Source organism: Rhinatrema bivittatum, chromosome 3 (assembly GCF_901001135.1).
Source record: "Rhinatrema bivittatum chromosome 3, aRhiBiv1.1, whole genome shotgun sequence".
NCBI classification, from domain to species: Eukaryota; Metazoa; Chordata; class Amphibia; order Gymnophiona; family Rhinatrematidae; genus Rhinatrema; species Rhinatrema bivittatum.
The window spans coordinates 220,615,709-220,630,794 of NC_042617.1; the positions used below are offsets into that span (position 1 = coordinate 220,615,709).

The 15,086-nt window shown below is 49.0% G+C and overlaps 1 protein-coding gene across 1 annotated transcript in view; it reads right to left on the bottom strand.

Moving 5' to 3' along the window:
- Positions 1 to 602: 602 nt before the first annotated feature.
- Positions 603 to 15,086, bottom strand: part of PDCD2 (programmed cell death 2) — a 146,071-nt gene continuing 131,587 nt past the window's right edge. The window contains exon 6 of the mRNA XM_029594209.1: positions 603 to 6,603. Within this exon, the coding sequence (XP_029450069.1) occupies positions 6,442 to 6,603 (162 nt within the window). The 3' untranslated portion in view covers positions 603 to 6,441. The remainder of the gene's footprint in view (positions 6,604 to 15,086) is intronic.

Genomic DNA, 15,086 nt, shown 5'->3' on the forward strand with positions numbered 1-15,086 from the left:
GACAGGGTCTGCCTACGCTTTCAATAGCAGAAAAAGAAAGTAGTTCGAGATCCTGGACAAGGTGTGCACTTGAAGACAGGGAATCAGGTTAAAGGAGACTAAGTTTCGAATCTCTGTAGCAAAGGAGTGCAACGTTACTGAGAAGCGAGTGCTGGGATTACAACCCAGCGTATGGAGCCAAAGTTTGCCTTGGTAGGCCTAAGGCTTACGGGAAAAAACCCAGAGGGCGATGGAATGGTTGATGTGGGAGCCTAAAGAACTCTTGTGGGGGGAAGGCGGGATGTGTATGCCACGAAATCCTGTAATGGTAAGGCAACAGGTAGGGCAGCTAGCATACTAGGTAGTCTAGCTTGATGAAGCACCTAGCGGTGGCAAGGAACATAAGATGACCGTTGTCTAATGGTTTGATGGGTGGAAGAAAGAACCTGCCCCCTTCTCTGTTTTATATTTTTTATTTATTTATTTATTTATTTAACAGCTTTTTAATATACCGGTGTTCGTGCGAGCACATCACGCCGGTTTACAATAAACTTGCGAAAGGAGGAAATTACAAAAAACAAGGGAGTGGGAGATGGAGCAGGTTTGAGAAAAAGGGGGGGGGAGAGGGGGGAAGTAAAGGAGGAAGAAGATAGTAGCTGAGAAATTAAAAGGAACATAACATTATTTACATGAGAGGCAATAAATGAGGGATAAACATTGTCACAAAGTTACAGCGGATAATGAAGGAAATATGGATTGTATGGAGTATATATATGGAGGCTTATTTACGGTAGTTATGGCAAGTTATGAGGAGCATATATATATGCTTATTTACAGCAGTTATGGCAGGAGAAGAAAGACAATTAATTTTAACTTTTAACATGCAGATTGTACAGGTTGTAAGGTAGATGGGGGTGCGGTAAAGTGTAAGGTGGGGGGGGTATAGGGTGGGTGGGTGGTGGGCGGTACTGTGACTAGGGGGGTTTCAGGGGGTAGGCTACGAGGGGTTGGGTTCGGGGTAGGCCTGTCTGAAGAGCCAGGTCTTAATGCCTTTTTTGAAGTTGGGTAGTGAGGGTTCAAGACGGAGGTGTGTGGGGAGGGAGTTCCAGAGGGCGGGGCCTGCAATGGTGAAGGCTCTTTCTCTGGTGGTGGAGAGGCGGGCTGTTTTGAGGGGGGGGGGTGTGGAGGGTGCCTGTAGATGTGGATCTTGTCTGGCGGGTTGAGATGTGGAAGTGGGGCATTTCCTAAAGCCAGGGGGAATTGTTTTTGTAGAGAGTGTTGTGTAGAATAGTTAGGGTCTTATATTGGGCGCGGAATTGGATGGGCAGCCAGTGCAGGTCAACTAGGATAGGTGTAATATGCTCTCTTCTACGTGTGTTTGTAAGGATTCGTGCCATGGCGTTCTGAAGAGTTTGGAGTGGTTTGATTGTGGAGTATGGAAGGCCTAGTAGAAGGGCATTACAGTAGTCCACCTTGGAGAAGATAGTGGACTGTAGGACTAATCTGAAATCTTGAGTATGGAGTAAAGGCTTGAGCTTTTTAAGGATCTGGAGTTTGTAGAAGCCTGCTTTAAGAAGGGACTTGATGTGTGGCTTGAAGTTCAGGTGTTGGTCGAGTGTGACTCCCAAGTCTCTTACGGAGAGGGGTAGTGTGGGAGAGATGAGGGGGGGCGGTGGCGTGGTGGAGGAGTCGTGTTCAGGTTGCTTGGATATAAAGAGGAGCTCGGTTTTGGTTGTATTGAGAGCAAGGTGAAGGTCGGTTAGTAGGGAGTTGATGCTGACTAGACAAGATTCCCAGAAAAGGATGGTTTCATTGAGTGTTTTCTGAATGGGTATGAATACTTGTACATCATCAGCGTATAGGAAGAAGTCCAGGCCTAGGTTTGATAGTAAGTTGCAGAGGGGGAGGAGGTATATATTGAAGAGGGTGGAGGATAGGGAAGATCCCTGTGGGACGCCTTGTCTGAGGGGAATGTGACAGGATTCATGGTTATCGAGGTAAAGACCTCCGGAGCGGGACTGGAGACACAGGACCTCAATATAAGCCTGGAGCGGGGGGCAAGAGATTGGCCCCAGATTGAGAGGAGGATGGTCGGGCTATATGGCTCTGAGGCATCAGCGAACCGGGTTTTGTCCAGGTGGGTCCAGCGTAGAAATGTTGGAAAATCCAGGAGTCGCTCTGTTGGGTAGGTGAGCAGGTTCGTGTTACTAGCTGAGCATCCAGAGGTGCAGCTTGTCCCCTTTCTTCGGCAAAGTATTTGAATAGAGGGTGTCCTGGAATGAGATCAGAAGAAACTCAAGCCAAGTAGAAGAACCCAGATTTGGGATTTGAGTCGTGCAGTCAACACATGGCGAAACTCTGAGTTCAGTGGAGCAGGGGATCACAGCTTGAGTGAGGAGGCGCAGGTTGTTTCCAGTGGGATCGGTTGGACCCCTGATAACTGAGCAAGGAAAGGTTCCAGGTAGAACAATGAGAATTAGGTCCGCGCTGTCGTGGTGGACTCTGCGGGGAATGATGGCTATAGGAGGTAGTAGGCCTCCCTCCTATGCATGAGGAATACGATCAGTTGGCGGGCAGTGAGGTACGGCTCGCAATAAAAATTCCAGTATACTGTTCTGCTCGGTTGCGAAAATGTGGAGATGGGGAAGACCCCAAATACCAAAACTTTTGTCACCACTGGACGACAATTCGCAGTCCAAGTCTCTATGCATGCCAGGAGAGTGACAGGAGCAGAGAAAGGATGAAAGGATTGACTCTATTAGGTCTCTGGGTCACAGTGTAGATGATGCACCTGCAGTAGCGCGAGGGGTGGCACACCACGAAAATGCTCAGTGAATAAGAGTTGTGAGGATTCGTCGGGCCCAGGGCAATAGTGGCTGTCCGGAGGTGACCAGCACACATTGTCAGGGAAGGCTGGGGCCTTAGAAGGTCCTGTCCTGAATGGGCACGAACAGTCCCGATGAACTGCAAGGCATGGATGGGGCGTAAATGAGATTCCTCGCCGGCGATGAGTGGGTCCAGATCAACCAGGCAAGTAGGAGATTGGTTCGGAGGGTGGATTGGTTGGAGGCCACCAGCCGAAAACCGGCCAGACAGGAATATAGATCGATATAACTAGAGTTTATGTCGATGAGGGTGAGCCCGGTCTACCGCGAACCCACGGTGATTAAAGCACCTGGGTAGAAATTTCATTCTCCGTCAGCTAGCTGCTGAGAGGAAGAAGGTTCAGATTGGGTATTTTAATACTTGTGAATGAGAAGTATTAGGAGTAAGCCCCGGTGAAGGTGCAAAGAGGATAGCATCCGAATGTATTCTTGTTGGAGGAGATGGGTGAACTCACTTAATAGAGGCCCACAGGGCGGATTGTGGTAATGCAGGCGGGCCAGGTGCAGGAATAAGAAAAAAGGCCTGGCCCAACAAGACTGTCACCCCCTTTTTCTGCTGCTGTGAAGGCTGCACTCGACTGTTGGAATGCCGGGACCGGCAAGATTAAGACGGCCAGTATGGATGACACCGGTAGAAAAATTACCTGAAGTAGGAACTGATGAAGCGTTTGCAGCAGTCCAGTAACTGAGTGGCTGTTCCTGCAGTTTATGTGCAGTAAGCTTGTCGAGAGACAGGATAGCTCTCCAATCTGTGAACATCACGAACGGCGGTTGCCTGTACTCAAGCCCAGCAACGTGCTGACCTGGCATTGGAAGTATCCAAGCCCTCCTAGATAAACGAACGTGTGGTAAAAAAAGACCTTCCTGCCTGTCCTGAAGGCCTGTGGGGCCGAGCTTCCCGGGACAGATGTTTTAGAGACTGGAGACAACCACAAAAAGGCTACGCCACATAAATGTGTGTGGTTGTATCGTCGCATGCAACTTTGCAGATTGTTAAGCCCTTCTCTTGAAGGCTCTGGGATATATGCCGTCCTGTTGGGGGGTTCATGTAAAGGAAGTTGAGAACTCTGTTCTTCTTTTCTTTGTCTTTTTCTTTTGTTTTTTTGTTTTTTTTGTATTGCAGAATCTATCACGACAAAGGCCCAAAGGGTTAGATCATAGAGAGAAGATTTCCACAGACGAAATTGAGATTCGTTTAACAGGGAAACGCCGGTCCCAAACAAGGGGATCTAAGGACTCGGTCCGAACGGCGTGCAGGACAGTAGAGGAAGCAAGCTGTTGGGTCCGCAAGAGTTCCGAATAAATTGGAAGGGATCCGTAACATATGTCACTCGGGACATGGACCTTCCGAATCCACATTGCAAGGCTGTGTCCCTTATTCATCAGGAATTTAATAAGACAGTTCTTGAAGGGAAAACACGTTGTGATAGTATCCCGATGGATAGGAGTGTCCGGAGGAGACTCCTGAATGAGGAAAGAAGAGGACTGCGGAGAGGCTTGCCCTTTCAAGCTATGATGGGTAGTTGTTGCATTGGTGCTGAAGAAACAAAAAACCGTCAGAAACTGTAAGTTTACTGGATGTTTCTGACTTAGCATGAGGGCCGTGCCGTCTGGAGGTAGTGCCCATGATTGAGCTGGAGCGCTCGTCGCTGTTTGGACTTCTGGAATAGTATGGTTCCTGAAGTTCCTGAGTATCTTTCATGAAAGATACTCAGGAACTTCAGGACTTGGAGAAGATGATCTCCATTGTAGCCGACCATCAGAGAGCAGAGGGTTCATGGGGGTCTATGCTCCGACAAATAACCTCTGGGTGGTTTCTTTTTTGTGGAGATGCACGAGTGTTGGCGCTATGTAGCCTCGGTGGTTTGGTGATCTTGTGCTGGTATCGCGTCTAATGGACGGTTCCTCGATGCTGGTGCAGCATGACTGGTGCACCGGTTCACGCTTGTCTGCATCGGCCAATGCGTTGGTGCTGATGGAAGCAATTAGGTTGCCTTCTCTGCAGAATTGAACTCAGGACCTTCAGATTATGAGACTGACACGGTGCCTGCTGCACTAAGAAGGTGCTTGGCGTGTCTGCGGACTCGTCGGTGCACTGGTGAACGCGTCGGCGTATCAGTGTGCGTCATCAGGATGCATCTGTGTCTCGGTGGACACATCGGCGTTCCGGGGGACGCCTCAGCGCTTTGATGTGCCGGTGGTTGCACCGAAGTGCTGGCAGACATGTTGGCACCTCAGAGCATCGGTGGGTGCATCGCTGCGTCAGCGGACATGTCAGAATGCTGTTGCTCCAGTGGACACATTAGTGCATAGATGTATAGACGCGTCCCTTGCGCTGCGTCGATGTAGACGCTGCCTCGATGCCGTAGGAGCGACTTCCGGCTCCACCTACTGCCGCCGCTGCCGGAACTCATCTTGGTGCCAGCCTGGATGAACCAGGAGGCTACCGAGGAGACTAGAGCATGAAATTGTCCGCATACAGCCCAGTGGGGACCTGGAGCAAAGGATCTCCCCAGGTAGTCCATCGACTGCATTCTCTTGAGGTGGGCCGCCCATTGCTGGGCCTGGGGGGGGGGGGGGGGGGGACGACTTACGGCTGAAGCTCGGCAGCTAATCCAATCGTGTACTAGATGGGGGACTGTCTGTTCTCCCCTATTTTTTTTTTTTGCCTCATTTGCCACCTTGGCAAGTCGACGTCTGACGGACGTGGCCCGATTGAGTTATTTAAATCCTGTTATTTCTTCATTTTTTTTTTATTTTTTGTCAGAAAAACATTGTGAGGAGAAAGAGAAAGAGAGAGCTCCGCATGCACTTAGTCACGCGGAAAAAAACAGACTGAGAAGATGTGTGGGTGCAGGAGCATACAGGCAGGCGCACCTCACTGGCAAAGTTCAGTTTAGCTTTGAGAGCTCTGCCATCTAGTGGCACGCAGGACATCCCAGACAGCATGGCTAATTCATGCTGCTTATCTACGGGAAAAAAGCAGCTACTCAAGTACTTTTTATTATCAACAAAACCTCATCTAACCACTTTGAGCTAGATAATGGATGGTTCCAGTTCTTGACAGAGTTAGAAACAACCCAGACATTCTGTAATGCAGAAGAAATATGCAGGTGACCATAAACTAGAAAACTGAGCCATGCACTGACAGCCATCTTGCATCCTTAAAAGACATTCTTACCTGAAGTTTTTATAAATTCTTACAAAGTAGAATAGGGAAAGAATGCATTGCTAACCTAACAAGAGATGTAGGTTCCTCACTCAAATTTGACCAAAATGAGTGAACAAAAACAAACAAGTTAACATTTAGAATGCTCTAGCTCAATATATCATGTATAACAACATTTTACAGTCTATAAAAGTCTCTTTTATTGCTGTTTCTGCAAGATAAGGTATACTTATTGATCTTTATATAAATAAACCATGAAATGCTTGCACCCCTCCAGAAAGGTTGGCATTCTTTTCGTCTGCCTTTAATTCCACATGTACACACATTAGTAAGTAGCTAATGCCCAAGTATGGGGAAGAAAGACTATGAACCTATGATTACAAATACATAGAAAGTCCTTTGTAAACCTTAAACAGTATCAGCCACAATGTCTTGCTTCCACAAGAATTCCTCCATGTATTTCTTCTCACAGCTGCAGTGCTCAGAACAGGTATAAATGACAAGTGTGCCCCAATCAATGCTCTGATTGAGGCTGTCAACCTTCAGATGGTTCAGTAGCTGTGGCATAATCTAAAAGTTGAAATAAAATAAAAATATAAGTATCAGTCTAGTCCTTTCATTTTTGTTTTATAAGCATTTTGCATTTGGAGGTCCCCACATTCATGTAACCACCTAAACAACTTACAGCTACTGTGCCTTTTCAGCTGTGAAAATTTATGACTTACAGTCAGCCTGCTTCAAACAACAGCACAAGAAAGTCCATGTGATCATATAGTTCCTGTGCTGTATTTTTTTTTTTTTTGTGGCTTAGCAATTTCATTCTAGTCCTTGGGCTTTTCAGCTCAATTGAACTAGCCTCTATTAAGCAATATGCCATAAGTATTCATTCACAACTGACCAGGGATTCCTCCTATCCGTTATATCTCCTCCCAAAGCCCAGTCATTGCAGTGACAGTCCTTAACCAGGGGACATGCAATCATGTGCCCTAATCGTGGGCATTAGATGTCACTTGTGTGATGATTGGACACACAGCCCCTGGGGGAAGGAGTGAACACTGCCTCCATGGCATTCCCAGCTTAGCTGAATTGGGGGTGAGAGGACATGAGTTGAGAATCAAATCCAGGACCTCCTTATGGCAGTGCACAACCCTGCCACTGAGATTCCAGGCTAGCCCAGTGATTTTTTTTTTGTTCTAATTAAAAAAAACCTTAAGCCGCCCCTACCAGATTCAAACCACTGGTGTGCAGTGTATGAAAGCTCCTGCTGTGGTACCTCCACAGTAGTCTGCTGGACTCGGAGAATGAAGTAAGGAAGATTAATAACAAACAAAACTGAATAGCTAAATAAAGACAGGCATAAACAAGGGCTTTACTAACAAACATCTTGGTGATGACAGCTATGCTTTTTTTTTTTCCCCTGTAAGACACTGCATATTTCACAAGGCAATAACTCCTGGGCAAGCTAGATCAAAATCAGTTGCCTAATCTTTTCAAGGCCAAGGCATACCTATACTAACAAAAATGTTTTGTGACACACCACCTTCGTGGAGCAGGCAGTGCAGACATGGAGAGGACTCAGCCAAAAGAAGAGCTAGAAAAGCACGGAAAGCTGCATCAGTCTTTCTTCCAGATTTTAAAACAGAGGGGGTAGATGCATATTTATCTTTCACAATGGACCAACTCCCTCCATAAGCAAGTGTAGGATAAGAGAGAGAGTGGTTTGGGGTACCAAGCTGGCGTCACATGCTCCTTCACTGCTATTCCCAACAGTTCACACTCTCTCCATCTAACTCAGCCTGGGGAAAGGACAAAGGCTGGAACAAATCAGAGGAGGCAGTTCAAGACAGAGATGAGGCGGAAGTGCTATATGGAATGTGTGTGTCCAGCCATACATGCCCTGCATGCTACCCTTTCATTACCACATTCTAGGAATTATGCTGCAGCTAGGAAGAAGTAGAACACATAATGGAGAAATTACTTACCTGATAATTTCGTTTTCCTTAGTGTAGACAGATGGACTCAGGACTAATGGGTATAGTGTATTCCTGATAGCAGTTGGAGACGGTTCAGATTTCAATCTGACGTCAGCTCTAGTACATATACCCCCCTGCAGGAAGTGCAGCTCTTCAGTATTCTCGAAAAGCAATTGTGGATATATGTCTGACTGAATAATTTGATTAACTTGATTAACTTTATAACTTGGTTAACTTAATTAATTTGAACCGGTTGAATTGGTTATAGCTGGAGACCGCCAGTGCCCTCAACCGAGAAACGTCGACACCCGGTAGGATGGGTGTTCTAGTTGGAGAAAGGCATGGCTTACCCGTGAATCATTCGCTGTCGGTGTTGTCACTCGAGGATTCCATGAATTCGGCAGCCGTGGGTGGGATGCTGAGTCCATCTGTCTACACTAAGGAAAACGAAATTATCAGGTAAGTAATTTCTCCATTTCCTAGCATGTAGCAGATGTAAAAAATCTACTCCCGAACCGGGTGGGAGGCTGCCCTTGCAAATGCTGTGTCCTCTCGAGCCTGAACATCCAGGCGGTAAAACCTGGAGGTGTTGTGGATGGAGGACTATGTTGCCACCTGACAGATCTCGGCTGGTGACAGCATCTTGGTTTCCGCCCAGGACACTGCTTGGGCTCTAGTGGGATGGGCCTTGACTTGTAAAGGCGGTGACTTGCCTGCTTCTATGTAGGCCGTCTTGTTGACTTCTTTGATCCAGCGGGCTATGGTTGCTCGCGAGGCCGCTTCCCTTTGCTTCTTCCTGCTGTGAAGGACGAATAGATGGTCCGTCTTTCGTACGGATTCCGTCCTTTCCAGGTATCGGACTAGGACTCTGCCAATGTTGAGATGGTGTAGACTGCGAGCCTCTTCTGAATTCTTATGCTCATCTGGCGATGGTAGCGAGATGGTTTGGTTGAGATGCAAGTGAGAAACCACTGTGGGGAGGAAGGACGGAACTGTGCGTAACTGGATGGTTCCGGGATGAGTCTGAGGAACGGCTCCCGGCAGGACAGTGCTTGTAGCTCGGAGATACGATGGGCCGAACAGACTGCCAGCAGGAAGGCTGTCTTCAATTTTAATAGTCTGAGAGACAGGCCATGAAGAGGTCTGAAGGAGGTTCCTGCTAAGAAATCTAGGACCAGGTTGAGGTTCCAAAAAGGCACCGGTCACTTTAGGGGTGGTCGGATCTGCTTGACTCCTTTCAGAAAGCGAGAAACATCCGGGTGAGAGGCTATGCTGCCGCTCTCGCTCTTGGTTCCGTAGCATGACAATGCAGCCACCTGTACCTTGATGGAGTTGAAAGACAATCCCTTCTGTAGTCCGTTTTGCAGGAATTCCAAAGTCGCAGGAATTTTGACTGAGCGTGGCATGATGTCGCGGTCCTCACACCAGGCTTCAAAAACTCTCCAAATCCTTATGTATGTTAGGGATGTGAAGAACGTGCGTGCTCGGAGTAGGGTGTCAATTACTGCCCCAGAGTATCCGCTCTTCCTCAGGCGAGTCCTCTCAATGGCCAGACCGTAAGAGAGAATAGAGCTGAAACCTCGTGGAGGATCTGTCCCTGTTGGAGCAGGTCTCTGTGTGGAGGTAGCGGGAGGGGGCTCCCTGTCAGCAGTCTTCGTATGTCTGCGTACCACGGTCTTCTTGGCCAGTCCGGGGCCACTAGAAGTACTGGTCCCCTGTGGTGTTCTATCTTGTGGATGATTGCGCCCAATAGGGACCATGGCGGGAAGGCGAATAACAGAGTCTCTTGTGGCCAGGTTTGTACCAAGGTATCGATTCCCTGGGACTGGGGTTCCCGCCTGCGGCTGAAGAAGCTGGGCACTTGGGCGTTGGACCGGTTTGCCAGGAGGTCCATGGTTGGTGTTCCCCAATGGTTTACTATAAATTGGAATGCTGTGGTCGACAGCCTTCATTCTCCTGGGTCTAGACTTTCTCTGCTGAGTTAATCCGCAGCGACGTTGTCTTTCCCCGCGATGTGGATGGCCGAGATCTCTTGAAGATTCGCTTCCGCCCATGACATTAGGGGGTCTATTTCCAGCAACACCTGCTGGCTTCTGGTTCCTCCCTGACGGCTGATGTAGGCCACTGTTGTGGCATTGTCCAACATTACTCTGACCGCTTTTGTCTCGGAGTCTGTGACCGAACCGTAGGCAGGTTAGTCTGACTGCCCGGGCTTCTAGGCGATTGATGTTCCATCCTGACTCTTCTTTGTTCCATTGCCCTTGGGCGGTTAGCTCCTGGCAGTGTGCTCCCCATCCTCGTAGGCTGGCATCCGTGGTGAGCAGGATCCAGATTGGTGAGGATAGTCTCATTCCCTGGCTCAGATGGCCTTCTTGTAGCCACCATCGTAGTTGGGTCCGAACTCTGTCCGGGAGCTGAAGACATATGGTGTAGTTCTGGGACAGTGGATTTCATCGTGATAGTAGTGAGCGCTGTAGGGGTCTCATGTGAGCTCTTGCACATGGCACTACTTCCAGTGTGGATGCCATGAGGCCGAGGACTTGTAGGTAGTCCCATGCCGTGGGGCGAAGTTTGCTCAACAGGGTTCATAACTGGGTCATCAGTTTTGATCTCCTTGTCGGTGTCAGGATGACCTTGTCTTGTTTGGTGTCGAAAAGGACTCCCAAATATTCTAGGGATTGGGGGGGCTGCAGACAACTCTTGTTTGTGTTGACCACCCACCCGAGGCTCTCCAGTAGAGTTTTGACTCTGTTGGTCGCCTGGTGGCTTTCCTCTGGGGATTTCGCCCTGATCAGCCAATCGTCTAGGTAAGGGTGTACGCGGATTCCTTCCTTCTTCAGTGTTGTTGCCACCACCACTATGATCTTGGTGAACGTCGGGGGTGCAGTGGTTAACCCGAATGGTAGTGCCCGGAACTGGTAGTGACAGTCCAGGATCGTGAAGCGTAGAAAACGCTAATGCTCTTGATGGTTCGGAATGTGTAGGTAGGCTTCCGACAGATCCAGGGATGTAAGGAACTCTCCCGGTTGTATCGCCCTTATTACTGAGAGTAGGGTTTCCATGCGGAAGCGAGGAATCTTCAGGTGACCGTTGACCACCTTGAGGTCCAGGATGGGCCTGAACTATCTTTCTTTCTTGGGAACGATAAAATAGATGGAATAATGTCCAGTATTTATTGGTTGTGGAGGCACCGGTGTTAAAGCCTCTAAGGCTAGCAATCTGGTCAGTGTAGCTTCCACTGCCATCCTCTTGGAAGGGTCATGGCAGGGGGATTCCACAAACTTGTCTGGAGGGAGGTGGTGGAAATCCAGGTAATATCCCTCTCGAATGATGGATAGGACCCACTTGTCCGAAGTTATCTCAACCCATCTTTGGTAGAATAGGGCAAGTCTGCCCCCTATGGCTTCTTCCTTTGGACGAGTTGGCTGATTTTCATTGTGGGGTGCGGCTGGGCCCGAGCTGGCTCCCCTGTTGTGCTTGTTCCGAAAGGACTGGCTTCAGCCTGCGGGGTGGGCCGCTTGGTATGTGCTTCTATATGGGTTGAAGTGCTGTGATCCTCTGCCCCTGGAAGTTCGGGGGAAGGGTCGCTGGTTTCTCTTATTCCTGTCCTCCGGTAGCCGCAGCAGTGGGGACTCGCCCCATTTGTTGGCTAGTTTCTCTAGTTTGCTTCCGAACAGGAGGGATCCCTTGAAGGGCACCCTTATGAGTCTCGTTTTGGAGGATGCGTCAGCCGACCAATTTCGGAGCCAGAGTTGTCTTCTGGCTGCCACGCCGGATGACACTCCTCTAGCTGCGGTGCGCACCAGATCAGAAGCGGCATCCACGAGGAATGATACTGCTGGTTCCAGGGCCTCCCCAGGAGTGTTGTTCCTGGTCTGTGATAATCAGGCGCGTGTCACCACGGCACAACAGGCCGCGATCTGTAAGGACATAGCAGAGACGTCAAAGGACTGTTTGAGGATAGATTCCAGACGTCTGTCTTGAGCATTCTTGAGTGCTGCTCCCCCTTCCACTGGGATAGTAGTGTGCTTCGAGACCACGCAGACCATGGCATTCACTTTCGGACATGCCAGGAGATCTTTGGCGGCTGGGTCCAGAGGGTACATGGCTGCCAGAGCATGCCCCACTTTGAACAACAGGCTGGCTTTCCCACTGGCCTTTTCTTCACACCAAAAAGCAAACTATCTTCAGTTCGATCCACAGGACATCCTAGTGGAGTCTTTCCTGGAAACCAGAACATGACACACATCCTCAAAACTCCAGGGGTTGTAGAATTACCTTTTCAACATCCAGGCACTGAATACCAGGTACCAGATATGTTGGGATGATAACTACCACTCAACTTTTGAGTCTCTGATCACCATTTCCAGTAAGAGTGGGAACGTAGTTTCCGGGGCATCCCATTCCAGGTCAATTAGTTGCTGGATGGCTTCTAATAGTGGGAGATGACAGGAGCTCTGATGGAGTCCCTACTAGTTGGGGGTTCGTCTTAGGTTCCCCTGAGGCACTTGTGTTCAGGATAGCAAGCACTTTTAAGCTGTGTGTGACCAGGTCTGGAAGCTCATCCTTGGTGAAGAAGCGTCTCATGGTTCGGTGGGGCTCTGTCCCTGGAGGGAGTTCTCCTTCCTCCAGGTGTTCTGAATCCTCATCAGAGTCGTCCGTGACCCCGAAGGTGGGGCTTCTGGATGGCGGGATCACTTCCCTGGGCATAGAGGGTCCCGGGACGTCGAGGTCCTCTGGTGGAGCTTGTGGCCATATTATAGGAGGCCCCGGGTTGCATGTGGACCAAGGTAAGCAGACCTTTGAAGAATTCCTTCCAGGAGATAGATGCTGGGTCTAGACTAAGAGGCACTGTGTCCCTGGGGAGCCCCGTTTGAGGGGGGGGGTCCCGCTGTGCAATGCTAGGCCCGGCATACTGTTCAAGAGGCTGGAACCCGGTACCGGCTGGGGAGGGCCATGAGTTGGATCCCCTAGGGCCTCTTCACACTGTATACACAGGGCCATGGCCTCCTCATGATGTGCAGTTCTAATGTGGCATGCTGGGCAAAGGCCCTGAGCCTTGAGTTTCTTTTCCGGTGGTGCCTTGGCTTGTGCGCTCCGGTGTGTCGCACACTCAGGAAGATGTGCGTGCTATTGTGCGCACAGATCGAGTTGTGCGCTTGGCACAGTATGCACGTGGCTACGCGCTTCGTCTGTGCGCACGGCTCGGGGCAGCGAACAGATCAAAATGATGACGGCGACCACGCGGACAATATGGCGACCACCTCGGAGGGTCTCCACATGGAAGGACCTTCGGATCTAACCGGGGTCTAGCCCTGCTAGGGCAGATCAACCCGGTGGCACTGATCCCAGCTGGTGACCTGTGTGACTCCTCGAGCTTCGGGGACTGGAGACTTTTAGATTTCTACCTTACTTTGTCTCTGCGCTTCCTGGTCTCGTTCCGGGCGGTCTCCGGCTGCGGGAGGAGAGGGAAAATATCTTCACTGCCGCGCTTGAGGTTGCACCTGCTGCCTCTCAGCCTCACCCGATGTTGGGGGCTAGGTCCCCGCAGAGGGTCGGCCGCCGGACCAAGGCTTACCTCCGAGAGATCGTGGAAATCACCTCGGGAAGGGACCCAATGGGTGTCACCGCAGGAGAGCGGGGCTCGTCTGTAGAGGTAAGATTTCTTCTTATTCTTTTGGTTTTCTTTGGTGAAATTACTCTAACGCTGTGCGAGCGTGCATAGAGTCCCTAACTGCTATGAAGACGGAAAATACTGAAGAGCTCACTTCCTGCAGGGGTATATGTACTAGGGCTGACGTTAGATTGAAATTTGATCCGTCTCCAACTGCTATCAGGAGTACACTATACCCATTGGTCCTGAGTCTATCTGCTACATGCTAGGAAATTATACATTTTCAGAAAGGAGCTCTCTTGTTGCTGCAAAGAGCTAAGAGCACTGATCTAGATAACATACATCTAAAAAATCAGAGATAAAACTACTGTAGCTCTGTAAAACATAATGTGTGATTCCAGACTTCTCTCCCATTCTGTCTCTATGGGGATAAAAAGCTTAGAGATCCATAATGAGTAAGCTGAGGAGTAGGAAAGTCAGAGTTGCTTACATGTAAAAGGTGTGAGGATATCAGTATGTCCGTTCTCACACTTGGGTGACATTCCATGGTGTCCAGAAGGGAAATTTGATATCAAAGTTTCTAAGACGTTTGAGCATGCCCTACTGGGTGTGTGCCCAAATAGAAGAACCCTTCAGTCAATAATTTAGCTTAAACTTGGAGAACCAAGGTGAAGCAGCAACATGCTGTGCAAGGAAAACATATGTAAGCAGCTCTGCTTTCTTCAAGCACAAGCAGGATGGCACTTCTCACATAGGGAAATCCCTACCTACATACTACCCCGAAACAGTGCCAACAGCATCTTTGGCAGCAGTAAGCCTGAAACATTGTTGGCACTGTTGGGAGTGGAGTAACCTTGAACTCAAGGAAGCCAGGGTTCAAATTCCACTGCTGCTCCTTGTGACTTTGGGCAAGTCACTTCTTCCTCCATTGCTTCTGGTACAAGCTTAGATTGTAAGCCCTCTGGGAACAGGAAAATACCTACAGTACCTGAATCTAATCCGCTTTGAAGTGGCTAACAATTCATGAAAGGGAGAGTATAAATAAATACATCTTTCTTTTTTAATGGAGCTTAAGGGGGAATAGAGTTGGATTCTAGATCTCAAAGAGACTCTTCAGTTTTTGTGTAGAGCAATAGAAAGGATCTAGGGCCTTTTCTTCACACCAAAAAGCAAACCATCTTCAGTTCGATCCACAGGACATCCTAGTGGAGTCTTTCCTGGAAACCATAACATGACACACATCCTCAAAGCTCCAGGGGTTGTAGAATTACCTTTTCAACATCCAGGCACTGAATACCAGGTACCAGATATGTTGGGATGATAACTACCACTCAACTTGTGAGTCTCTGATCGCCATTTCCAGTAAGAGTGGGAATAAAACTTGTCTCAGCCACAAGAGTGCTATGAAACATAGAACATAGAAACATAGAAGTGACGGCAGAAGAAGACCAACGGCCCATCCAGTC